The 13,668-nt window shown below is 41.2% G+C and overlaps 1 protein-coding gene across 3 annotated transcripts in view; it reads left to right on the forward strand.

Moving 5' to 3' along the window:
• The window catches only part of RBMS1 (RNA binding motif single stranded interacting protein 1), a 190,594-nt gene that overhangs the window by 116,184 nt on the left and 60,742 nt on the right, over positions 1–13,668 (forward strand). For all 3 annotated transcript variants that reach the window (XM_054044684.1, XM_054044685.1, XM_054044686.1), the window contains exons 3-4: positions 10,002–10,060; positions 12,671–12,762. In XM_054044684.1, coding sequence (XP_053900659.1) covers positions 10,002–10,060; positions 12,671–12,762 — 151 coding nt within the window. The remainder of the gene's footprint in view (positions 1–10,001; positions 10,061–12,670; positions 12,763–13,668) is intronic.

Consider the following 13,668-nt stretch of genomic DNA (forward strand, 5'->3'; position numbering starts at 1 on the left):
TCTATCTATTCATACTGGTAATATGGTAAGTCAAGCAAGCAGTATGTAACTTGATTATGAGGAAACTACTGCCTGAATAGGTGCACACCAAACTAAGTTTAGTAATTTCACTGCTGTGTTAATGTTGAGCATCCTGGCTGTGTGGCTTTCTGCTTACAGTTAGATTTGGGGTGTAATTTTCAGAAGTGCTCAGTTTTGACCTACCTGTGATCCCTTTTGAAATCAGTGGGTGATTACCTTGACTTCAGTGGGAGTAGAATTGGTCCCATGGTAAAACTCCTTTTGGAGTGGGAGCAGAGTTAGACCCATGCTGAGCTCCTTTGAAAATCCTACCCTAAATGACAGGTGACTGAATAGTGGAGCCATAATTCCATGGCGTGTTTTTGGTGATGCCATAGCTTAAAAGACTAGGCTATAGTCACATGTGAAATCACCAGAACCCAAAGAAAGAATTACAGACCCATCATTCAAAATGTATTAGTGTATAAAGAGCTAGACCACTATATAACAAAATACCTATTCTTAAAGTACATAGTGACCTTTTTATCTATTGTATTCAACATTGCACAAAAATTTGGAAGCTGTTTCCCAGTTCTCTATTGATAAGTTATATGATTTTATACTGCAGTATATCTGCTCTTCTACATATTACACCTCAAAAAATTAACTTCAGTGATTAGATCCAAAGAGATTACTAAACCACAAGGGTTAATAGAATAGCTGTTTCTGCTTTTCATAGATGCATAGAAATGTAGGGCTGGAAGGGACCTCAGGAGGTCATCTAATCCATCCTTCTTGCACTGAGGCAGGGTCTAGACCATTCCTGACAGGTATTTGTCTAAGTTGTTCTTAAAAACCTCCAGTGACTGAGATTCCTTTTTGCTCCTCCTACAACAATTCTTAAAGTATGATATACACAACCAAACCTTCCAATTATTGGTTTTGAACCTGAAGAGCAGCTCACCTGTTTGTACCAAATTATTATTGGTAATTGTTATACATCAATAATAATATCTAGTTCCTACAATAACTGTCAATTGTACATATTGATATTTTCATCTAAATGTTGAATTAAAGGTGGGGAAAATGCAAAGAAGGAGTATTCTTGGTATTCCAGGGAATATACACGCTCAGGGATTGGATTTCATCATAATAATTGTAAAAATTGCACTCTAACCAAACCTTTGTATTTAAGATCCTTCTACAGCATGAAAAAGTAGACTTTCTACAAACCGACAAAAAATATCATCTCCATCATTTTGTAGGCCTAGTCAAAACATATGCATGAATCAGCAAAAATATTCTTATAAATTCCTTGATTACTTGGTATCACTAGTAAATGTAATCCACTGGGTTAGATGGTATTTATTCCCTATAAAACACTTCAAGTGAGACTTTCAAAAGCACTGAAATGAGTTACTTAAAAACAGTGAGACTTAAATTAAATGAACTCTGAGTTTTTGAAAATCCCATCCTTCATTCTGAAATGGTGGAGATTCAAAGGGACAAATACAAAGAGAAATGCTCTAGTTCAAACAAGAATTAATTGAGGTAAATCCAGAGGCCAGTGTTATAAGAAAGTCAGACTAAATCAGGGGTCTCAAACTCAAATGACCACGAGGGCCACATGAGGGCTAGTTCATTGGCCCAATGGTCGCATCACTGACACCTCCCTCCGTCGCTGCCCCCAGCCCTGCCCCCACTCCACCCCTTCCATGGGGCCCCGCCTCTTCCCACCCCTTCTCTGCCCCCATTCCAACCCCTTCCCCGAAGTCCCCACCCCAACTCCATCCTCTCCCAGAGGGTGTATGAGGGGTGTGGCGGGGGCTCAGGGCAGGGAGTTGAGGTGCAGGCAGGGGATTGGGGTGCAGCAGGGGGCTCATGGTTTGAGTGCAGGAGGGGTGTGGGATGTGTCAGCGGGCTCAGGGCAGGGGGTTAGGGTGTGGGGTGCAGCAGGGGGGGCTCAGGGTAGGGAGTTGGGGGGCAGGGTGCAGGAGGGCTTCGGGCTCTGGGGTGGCAGCGGCGCACACCTCTGTCTGGGAGCCAGATACTGCTCCCTGATTTTTCTCATCAACCTTAGCTTAAGGCCTGCTCTAAACTGTACCAGCTGGCTATTGCGTCCAAGGGGCCATATGCCAACCTGAGATTGCGGGAGTTACTTGCGCTTCAGCTAAACTCCCTACATGCCCTTCCCAACATGCTCCTGCCTTGGCAATTTCCTGCACTGCGGGTGTGAGCAGGGGAGATGCAGGAACCACCTCTGCTGACTGTGCTTGTTGGAAACTCCCTCATGCTGCTGTCATCCCCAGTAGTGTGCTTATAGGCAGTCTCCATTTTCTTTGTACCTCCTGGGCAGTGCAAAAAGAGCAGAGCAGGGATGAGAATCTCCCTTAAGATTTCTCACTTCACACTTATTTGAATGTAGCTGGTCTGTCTGGCATTTCATCTCAGTGTGTGATAAGGTTTGTGACATAGAACTTGCTTACTATATTTCATGTGAAATATTTTAAGCCATGTTGCTCCAAAATAGGATGATTTGTTTTATTTAATTTATTTATTTATATAAAATATTATGTATGTGTGTGTAGATACATAAATAAAGTATTTTGTCTCCTGGAAAAGAGCAAAGTACTGATTTGCGCCACACCGCCTCCCCTACCTCCCCCCCTCCCCCCCAAAAAAGTTACATGCACTGTTGTGCTATCCATGTTCACTTGGGGAGGTACTTAAATGTAGTACAGAATCCCTTTTTAAACAGAAAGGGATCTAGCAACATGCAGAATGTGTATAAGTTGCATAGAGACCACATAAGGTACACAGTAAGGCCTTGTCTACATGGCAAAGCTTTTTGTTTTATTCTTTGGGCTACCTTATTTTTTTCCAGATAAACTGTTTTGCGTCCACACACAAGTTATTTTTTTGAATTATCTGATACCTTATTTTGCATAATTGCACTTCCAAAGTGGATTAATTAACTCTAGACTGGAATGAGGGTGGATTTTGTTTGTTTTTTGAATAGGGTACATGTGGATGTGTGCAACAGCGGTAGCATTTTGGATTAACTATTCTACTTCTGGCGGTCCTCCCACTGTTATCCCACACTGCATGGTTTCTTGCCTGGATTGGCTTGTCTGTTTATTTCTGTGCCCTGTACTGCGTCAGGGTCATTTTTACTGCACGTCATCTCCACAATTAAATGCTAGCATTCATCCAAGAGCAGGGGCGGCTCTATGTATTTTGCCGCCCCAAGCACGGCAGTCAGGCAGCTTTCGGCGGCATGCCTGCGAGAGGTCCGCTGGTAACGCGGATTCGGTGGCATGCCTGCGGGAGGTCTGCCGGTCCCGCACCTTCGGTGTAATTGCCGCCAAAGCTGCAGGACTGGTGGAACTCCCGCAGGCATGCCGTCGAAGGCAGCCTGACTGCCGCCCTCACGGCGACCGTCAGGCCACCCCCTGCAGCTTGCCGCCCAAGGCACATGCACTGGTGCCTGGAGCCGCCCCTGGCCAAGAGCTCCCCTTTGAGATTCCAAATCGTGGCGAGTTCACACACGTGGAGCCACATATCATTTATATCTGCCATGCCCTGTGTGTCTGCGTGATCCTGTATGGAGATCCTGCACTTCCTTGCCCTCTAGACAGAGGTGCATATCCAGGCCCATCTGAACAGTTGTCACTGGAATGCCACAATCTACGAATCTGCTCTGGTTAGGCCTCAGCTGGAGTATTGTGTCCAGTTCTGGGCACCGCATTTCAAGAAAGATGTGGAGAAATTGGAAAGAGTCCAGAGAAGAGCAACAAGAATGATTAAAGGTCTTGAGAACATGACCTATGAAGGAAGGCTGAAGGAATTGGGTTTGTTTAGTTTGGAAAAGAGAAGACTGAGAGGGGACATGATAGCAGTTTTCAGGTATCTAAAAGGGTGTCATAAGGAGGAGGGAGAAAACTTGTTCACCTTAGCCTCTAAGGATAGAACAAGAAGCAATGGGCTTAAACTGCAGCGAGGGAGGTCTAGGTTGGACATTAGGAAAAAGTTCCTAATTGTCAGGGTGGTTAAACACTGGAATAAATTGCCTAGGGAGGTTGTGGAATCTCCATCTCTGGAGATATTTAAGAATAGGTTAGATAAATGTCTATCAGGGATGGTCTAGACAGTATTTGGTCCTGCCATGCGGGAAGGGGACTGGACTCGATGACCTCTCGAAGTCCCTTCCAGTCCTTGAATCTATGAATGTCTGTCAGAGCAAATGAAGGAAAAGGGGTATTCCCAGGATATGGAACAGTGCTGTCACAGAGCGAAGGGGCTCTGCAGGGCTACGGTAACACAAGGGACAGCAACAGGACCTCCAGTAAGCCTCCAGCTACCTGCCTGTTCCGTGAGGAACCAACCCAAATTTTGGCAAGGAAAGCCAACATCAAACCCTGGGATAGGCTTCTGGGCAAGCTGGGGAGGAGGGCTACAGAAGGTACCCAAGCAATCTTCAAAGGCACTGACCAGGAGGAGACTCTCCTGAATAGCCAAGATCTCTTCAGGATGCCAAATTCTGAGCCAGACACTCAGGTGCCAGAGATGCCCTCCAAAACCCAGGCTGAGAGCCAGCCTGAAATTACTGCATAGGGGAGACTACTAGTAAGTATTATGTGCTGAATTACAATACAACAGTAAAGGGGGATTTAAACAATTTTGTTTCGTGTACTATCTGGCAGCTACCATTTTGAACAGAGCCTCTCACCACATGCTCAGCTACCCTTGTTTCCCTCTCATACCCTCCCCCCCCCCAAAACACCAGCCCTGCTCAAAGTGGCATCTTTAGCAGAGACTTTAAGCTCTAAAGCGTTTAGTTCTGTGAAGTATCATGTCCCAAAACCTTTGGCCAAACATGCCACCCCCTTGCATCATGTAATTCTTCCTTCCTTCTGGTCGACTGCCATGCCCCTGCTCAAGATGATGGCCCCGCAGGGGTTAAAAATAAAACACATGCAATGCTGGCATGTTTATTGTAACAGCAAATACAGAAACAGAAAAAGCAATAGAAAAAGTACTTGGGCTCACAACTTAATCACTGCCCTCAGCTTTTAGCTGCCTTTACAATCTATGAAGTAAACTGCTAAAACTAGGCTACTGACACATTTCAAAATGCATAGAAATTGTACAGCATTCATGACTATTTTTAATGAGACTCTCAGAATTAACCCTGTAGGTTCAAACCAATTACTGCAGAAGTCTATTTTGTAGTGCACTTTGTACTGCTATGTAGAAGTTATGAAAGAGAATTTAAAGCAAAGGCGATGCTCTATTTTTACATGGATGTTGCAAGGCACTTGCAGCTTTCTCAGGGCAGCCAAGAGAGATGGTGTATCCCTTCCACTTCTGCACAAACTGGAAGCAAATAGTGGCATTGCATATCTTCCCAGTTTGTTTATTACCTCGGTGAACAAGACTCTTCTCTGCCTCTTGGGGACATGCCTCAAGAAAACATCCTCCAGCGTAAAGACAGCCTGCAGAGATGGACATGCAGTTACTAACCTACCCCTTCTTCACCCACCCACAGCTCACCACCAATACTCAAGCCCGCATTAGTACCGGAGCCCTATAGAAAAGGGAAATGAGGCAGGAAAACCACATACCATCTCTCCAGCCTGGGAAGAGAAGATGACAGTAGGATTCCAAATGTGAGGGGGACAAATAACTTTTTATCACTGTTGGTGTGGAGACCACTATTGGGCCAACAGCATCTTGTATCATTTGTCTGTTCCTGTAGCACCTGAAGTGCCCCAGTCCTTGTGGATAGGAGGCTTATTAGCTGCTGAGCACCTGAAAAACCTTTCAAGTGAAGCAAAAGAAGACAAGGCAGGAGATGTTTGCTGACTTTGTCAGTGCATCTTGGCAGAGGGCCCAGAGGCTTTCAAGGGAGTACCGAGACACAGAAAGGGACCTGCAGGAAAGGCTGCTGGCAATGATTCACAAGCAAGCAGCTCTTCTGGAGCATATTGTGGTTCTGGTTGTGAACAATGTCCCCCCACCTAGCTATGTCCTGCACCATGTGGGGAATACAGAATACTGGCAGCTGACTTTTAGCCCTCCAGATTACAGGGGGATCCCATTCTTAGTCACCAAATCTGATCCCATCCCACGCCATTCCATCCCCAGAAAAAGGAGAACGGTTTGGAGCCCTCCTTCCCCACCAACACACCTATATGAGCTCATCAGTCGAGCTATGGAAGCACTTCAATACTTTATGCATGCTTGGCCACGGTTCCACTGGTTTTAAGTTTGTAATATTACACTGAATCAATAAAAGTTTTATTATGAAAAATTAGGCTGAGAAGTTTCATTGGAATTCCCCCAATATCAATTCCTAATAAAATGTTAAATGATAAAAGATGAAAACACCACATCACCTGTGTGTAAACGTGTTTTACAAAGTGATCACTCTGTATCTAACCTCTCAGTGACTCAGCAAGAGCACCCCCACTCGGCTTCCAGCTCCCCAGCCATTGCCTTTCTTCATGGGGACCCACATCTCTCTTCCTTCCTGACCAGGGTATTCCCTGGCTGCACAGCTCCTGGTCTTCACTTTGTATTTCCCAGCAGACAACTTGCCAAGGATACCTGCCTGTTTTCTCTTCAGAGACTGATAAGAGTGATTGTCAACAGCTGTAAATTACCAAACAGTACTTCCTATGCAAACCTACTTTATTCTTGAGGTAAAAAGCATTGCAGAAAAAAACGTATTTAAAATAATAGAAGAACCTAAACGTATGCCAATAAGCTTATCAGAATTAATCTCAACCCTAACAGTGAGCAGTGTTTTCTCCAGGATACCTATCAGTAGCTCAAAAATGGCGTGGCCTGACAAAAAGAGATGATTTATAGGGATGCCAGGAGGGGAATGATGGGAGTTTCATTTGACATCAAATCCCAGAATTCCAGTAGATTCCAGTAGGCATCCCACAATGGAGCAAAAAACAGCAACAACAGTGCCTTGTGACATTTTAAAAAAAAATGCAGAGCTGCATAGATGCAATGATTCTCAAGAGAAGTAGTTTAAGCTAGAATAAACAAAGGGTGTGGATGTACTTTTTTGCTATACTATTTCAAAAAAGCATATTTTAAAATAAGGTCATGTGTAAAGAAGGCTTAATAACATTAAGCAAGTGAGGCTGAATCAGTTAGAAGGAGAAGATAACACACAAGATCAGAAGATCAGTCCTGGTAGGGAGGGAGAACAATTCATCTGGGGGAAAAATATTATGTACCAATTTATGATCATCTTAGCAGTCATTCAGTATTTTGAGATTTTCCAGTATTTTTAAAGCACTGTTTTTCATAAAGTGTGATTCTACTCTGAAGATGGTTCTACTCTGTAAAAATGGCAGAGAGGGTTTACTGTCTGTCATCTATCCGATGAGTTTCACGTTCAGTTCACAAATAAAAGGATGGTGGGGATTTCCGACAGTGAGCCATGAAAACTAAGTTTGGGATCTGAGAATCAAACTGGGTTATTTCCTCCTTGTACCTCTTTTAAAACACAAGTGATTTCCCCAATATGAATTCCCTAGAGAAACAAGGATTGGGCATGCTCGGGGATCATAAAAGTTTTCATGAATCCCTCTGTGTGGCACACAAAACCCTAAATAACTGTGAGATGTACAGTCTGACAAAAAGTTGCTATATGTGCTACTCTAATGTAGAAGGGCAGTGTCTCATTTCTAGTGTACCTACCAGAACCTCTCAGCTTCCTTCAGTCACTTGTATATTTAGGAAACAACTCCTGTGATTTACATTACTATGTGTACATACCCAGCTAAATAAAGGATCAGAATGTTTCTGTGAGTACAGGAAAGTCTACAACCTCATATTCTAGCTTGGAGATGGGGAATTAAAAAGGGAAAGTGCCACCTCTGCTGTATGACTATCACAGAAATACTGTGATGGCTCTAGAGTTCTAGCCCCGTGGCTTGACAGGTCTCCAGCAACTAGCACAGCTTCATACTATTAAAACCCCTTTATGGGTTTCCAGGGCAGCTGGTTATTTGTAGGAGCTATGCTGTCTAGGAGGCAAGGAGGCAGGGTACCCATAGTACTGGTGAAGGTACAGGGCCTCTATGCAACTAGCACTGGCCTCTGTTAGATCCCAGGGCTTTGACCACCTGGCTTCTTGACTCATAAGTACATTCCTGCCTCTTTCAGAAACATTTCAGTGAAACTTCATGAATACAAGTGCAGTTGCCCTGAATTGTGACAACTTGCTATTGCTACATTACAACTTTTTACATAATATGCTAAATATGCAAAGATCTGCATATATTCCTGTATTATACCAGGAAATGAAATAACTTTTAGACTATGTGGCTGCTGTGGTCTAACATGTTGCCTTATCACCATCCCTATTGCTGTCTGACTGCTTACTGAGCTCCATAAGAACCCGGCAACTCAAAGTTGCCTCCCCCTCTTTATTGTGGTTATATATCAGCTGACGAGCTGCCTATGCTGCACTCTCTCCTGCATTCCATAATATGTTGGTTTATGCATATTTGTGATGAGTTTTAGCATTTTCCAACTTGTGTAATTCAGTTAGCATTTTCAGTTCTTGTACATTGAAAGCACAGTATCCTGTTAGGTATTAATGTAATACAGTATATTATTGTTCTGTGTAAAGAACTAGCTGTGTTCCATATTCCTCCTTCTCATGTACTGCTTGTGTCTGGATTACATGTAGTTTGAAAGCAAATAGAGGAAGTTGTGGTCTAGTGGGAGTCAAGAGACCCACGTTCTGTTCCTAATTCTGCCACTAACTCTCTCAATGACTTCTGGTCCTGAGCGTGTGAAGTGCTGAATGCCAGCAGCAAAGTGGAGTTGAGTACTTAGTACTAGAGGTGAACTGGGAAACAAAATCTCCATACTATGAAAAATTTAATTTTTTTTGGAAATATTTACATCCCAAATCTGGGCAAACTGCCCACCCCTCCACTTCCACTAGAAATTCTTCATGGAATTGAAATCCCACAGTATTTTGTTTCAGAAGTGCAGAACATCCCATAACGGGACAATATGATGTTTCTGAAACAAAATAAACGCCCTCGGATTCCTGGCTGTCCGCCAGTGGAAACAAAATGCCTGGGAAGCCTAGACTGGCTGCCAACGAGTGGGAAAGCCATGGAACTGTAAATGATTTTCAGATGGAAAATCAAAAAATTTCGGTGGAAAATTTTGATTCTGTGGAAAGTGAGTTTTTCAGTGGAAAATTCCTGACCAGTTCTATTCAGCACTTTGCAGGTTTGAGAATTTCTTTCCTTTTGGGGTTGTCAGTACTAGGGAAAAGAGAGTGTGGTTATTTTTAGTTTTAAAGTGTCAGCAAATATGTTTTAGAATCCTAGTGAAGTCAGGGCAGCTTCTAGTTTTAACACCTTGTTACTGGTCCATGTATTATCTGGTGGAGTTCATCTAAATCAGCTAACACTTGTTAAAACCACTTCTTATCATGTTTAGGGTTTTAACATGTGTTAGCTAGCACATGTTTTTGTTTGTTTAAAATTATACGCATACTTTTCCCGAGTTTGGGTAAGCAGTATGTGTTACACATAAGGTAACGTAGGAATAATGATGTATGCCCACCTTTTTAAAGTGGTTTCAGACTTGTAGATGAAAATAAGATCTAAGCGTTATTTAAATTAAACATTTTCAAAAGTAAGAATAAGCTCCATCTTTAACATATTACATTTGTCATCTTTATATAGTTATGGAAAATTAGAGTGGAAACCTTACTATATAAATCTAATAAATCAAGGATTAAAGTTTGAAGTTTTTTCTTTGTTTTTTTTCTGTTTCTATCAATATATTCTTATATTTTGTTACATTATAAATTAAGTGAACAGAAGATTTAATAATTTATAATAAAGATTTAATAATACATTTTAATAATAAAATTACACAATCTTGGACTCTGTTGTAACAGGATGTCACAAGTATAATATTTTATTTCCTTTTTAAAAAAATTTTAGATATGGGAAAATTGTATCCACAAAGGCTATTTTGGATAAGACAACAAACAAATGCAAAGGTATGTTTGTCTTTAAATTATATTTGCCTACTTGTTTTCAAATGATTTTAAAATATTCTTAACGTGTGTGTGAGAGAGGGAGAGAGGGAGTGAGTGAATGTATGAAATACATTCTTATTCCAAACCAAAGTTTAGTCTTGCCCAATGTCTGTATATTTGTCCCCAGTACAATTGGCAAATAGTCCATGCCCAAGCAGTGTGCCAAAACTTCAGATGACTCCAGTTAAGTTAATAGGCACAGCACTGCTGGTATTTAGCCCCTGCTTTAAAAAAGGAGAATGGAGTTAGAAAACAGCTTTTTTTCCCCCTTGCTTGGGGAGATTAGAGTGGTTTACAAAAGACCATTAGACTGTACTAAGTATCTGGAAACATTATACATTGTGCAAATTGGCTCTATTAATTAGAACAGAGTAGTTTTAAGCAGTACTTAATTACATGTTCCAATACCCTAATTGTGTTTTTGTTCTATGCCTGTTGAATATATTGGTGGGAGAGAAAGGGTTTGTTTTCATGAACATAATTATAGCTGGAAAAAATAATAAACTTCTTTCAGATACACTGGATATGTTAATTTAGTGCACTGTCCTTCAAAATTTCATATAATTATTATGAGAGCATACTCCAGCAACACAAGTGGTGTGTGGAGGTGTAGCAACAGACACTCACGTATCAGGTTTCAGACATTCTTTCTGACAATAATGAGGATAATTTCTAAGCAAAGGGAAGAATGGAGTCGGCTGACTTAGCAATGTTAACTACTGACCTCATGAACGAGTACAAAGCTGACAAGCAGGGGCAGGAAAGGAAAGCTCATCATTAATAGAGTTCCATCTTTTTGTGGGGAACTTAGAGGCAATGATGCAGAATGGGTTCTAAACACAGGATCAATCAATCAATCAAAGGAACACTGAATTCAAAATCTGTACTTATCTGAAAACTTTTTACCTCCAAGTTTTACATGTACACCTGCTATACTGTAACTGGGGAAAAAATAGAGAACAATTTTTCTACACTTTCAATTTATTAATGCGTTTGACAGTACTTAGTTTGTCTCACACCCACACCAATCCAGAAAAGACTTATGGAAGTCAACTGATGAGTACTGTTTATGGCTCGAATCCTGCTAACACTTTTGCATGAAATTACTTATAATAATTTTTAAGTGACCAGATTTAAAGCTGATGGGTGTCCTTTTAATGGCAATATTCCTTCCGATAAGTTATGTTTTGGCACATAGTTTTCTCTATACAGAATCCATAAGGTACATTTAATTGTATTGCAAGCCTTATATGTTTAGTATTTGAAGCTAAATTTTCATTCTGATAACACCCTTACTCTTTCCAAAAGCGATGTGGGATTTTTAATGATTACAAGCAGCCAGTGGATTAGTTTTACATCTCATCTAAAATGTGGCATTTCCAGCAGCACAGTGTGCTGTAATGACCTACTTCGTGATTTGCTTCAATACTTAAGAGCGAATAGTGCCACTTTCTGAGACACAGGACCATTTTCTGCTGCACTGGGATTTTATTTATTGTTATCAAAGTAGACTTGAGTCAAAGATTGCTCTTGTTTTTACAGGGCTGTTTATTTTGAGTGGGATTTTGAAAAGCACCAAGGGGATTAAGTCACCTAACTCCTAGTGATTTTCAGTGGGACCTGAAGACAGACAGTGGCTAGTTTCATTAGGTAATGGCACCCAACACCTAGATAGCTTTGAAAACCCTAGCCTGTAAGGTTACTGCCTGATAAAAGGCGTCATTTGTTTGCCATCCAATTCCACTGGAGTCTGTTGGTAGATTCCTTCTTAATAACCAACTTGTAACATGTAAAAAATTCTTGTACTTCCCAGAATTATCAGGGACAATTTTTAGAATTAAAAATGACTGTTATTTATTTAGTTTATTGTACTTAAAAATAAAAAATCTGGTGTTGTCTATAGCATCTCTCTGTGTTGCTACAAAATAAAGCATTTTAGAAACACTTGGTGAAATCTTGGCCCCAATGAGGTCAATGCAAAGCTCCCATTGACTTCACTGGCGGACAGGATTTCATGTATCGTATAATTAAACTAACTACTGTCTCTTCTGAACACATGATGGAATAACTATAGCTTACCAATTTTATCAGCACACCATGGTTTAGGTGATTGGTAATAGGGTACAGAGGCTTTCATTTCTAGGTTGCTTGTTAAAATCTGGGCAAGGATTTTAGTGACCAAAAGTTAACATGGGATTGCTATTTAGTGGCCTATATGATCTCAGGTTAGTTCCTAATGGACTAATAACCAGATCACACAAAGGATTATAATAATTGTTGGAAGCTTTGGCATAAGCCACAAATGAATGGGCATGAAAACTGACTTGTCTTCTTACTGCGAGAAGTAGTTCCTCCAACTCGTGGTTGAAGGACATTGGTGGGACAGTGCTGGGCAACTTACCCGCCTGCTGTTCTGTTCTGTGACTAAATGAAGATCTTCAGCTTCCAAGGCTATCAAATTGTCCGCTTCCACCAGCACAAATTTCGTGTTTAAAAAAAAAAAAATGCTTTTGCACTGTTTCATTATAAAATGGTTGTTTGCTTCTCAGTAAAAGATGTTTTAAATTTCAGGTTACGGTTTTGTAGATTTTGACAGCCCAGCAGCTGCTCAGAAGGCTGTTTCCGCTCTGAAGGCTAGCGGAGTCCAAGCACAGATGGCAAAGGTAAGTTTAAAAGTACTCTGCAAATTCTTGCAGTGTAACCTGAAAGTGAACAAACTTGTGCTTTTTTTAGATCATTGGCAACACACATTCAAAAGCTGAAGGCCCCCTATTGAGGATGCAGTGTCTCCAATCCCCACCATACTTCAGAATTTAAAAATGGGGATAGTTAGCTAGAACTCAGCCTTAGAAAGGTGGGCTTCCCCCCTCCCCCGCCCCCCCAGCTGAACTGAATGGGATTTTTTTTTTTTTTTTTTTTTGGCCACTGATTGCAGTAGGAGAAAGAGTAGGCCTTAAAATAACCACTATAAAACTTCACAGATTAAAGTCAACATCTCAAATTGTAGCTGGAAACAAATTAGTAGTTTCTGTAGTTTGTAGGACACAGCTATTATGTGCTCGGTATGTGGAGCACCACGGAGTAATCGGTCTGCCATATTCTTTACTAGCTGAATCTTTCAAGTGGTCATTATGGGGATCTTCAAATAGAACACATTGGAGAAATCCACTCTATATAACTGTAGCTAAATCCACAGCTAACATGATAGATTACAAGTTTCTGGTTGGTACAGAAGGAGAAAAATAGCAGTTCTAGTTACCAAAGAATCCAGGAGTAGAGACGGTTCCTAATGTATCTACAGATGGTGAGCCTCAGTAATGATAGGGAAGCACACTCTAAATTTCTTTTTTTGGGGGGTGGGGCGGGCAGGGGTGTGAATTTTCAACAGCATATACTGGAATTGTAGGGCTTGTAGTATATTTTATGTTAACTGAATTAAAACTTAAATGTGGGATTTTCAGAAGCCTGTAGGAGTTAGGTGCACATAGATAATTGAAAGTCCCAAAATATTTGTCAAGGTATTCTTGTATAGGGTGTCAAGGTAATTGGAAAGGTAATTGGAAAAATTC

This window comes from Malaclemys terrapin, chromosome 11 (assembly GCF_027887155.1).
Source record: "Malaclemys terrapin pileata isolate rMalTer1 chromosome 11, rMalTer1.hap1, whole genome shotgun sequence".
NCBI lineage: Eukaryota > Metazoa > Chordata > Testudines > Emydidae > Malaclemys > Malaclemys terrapin.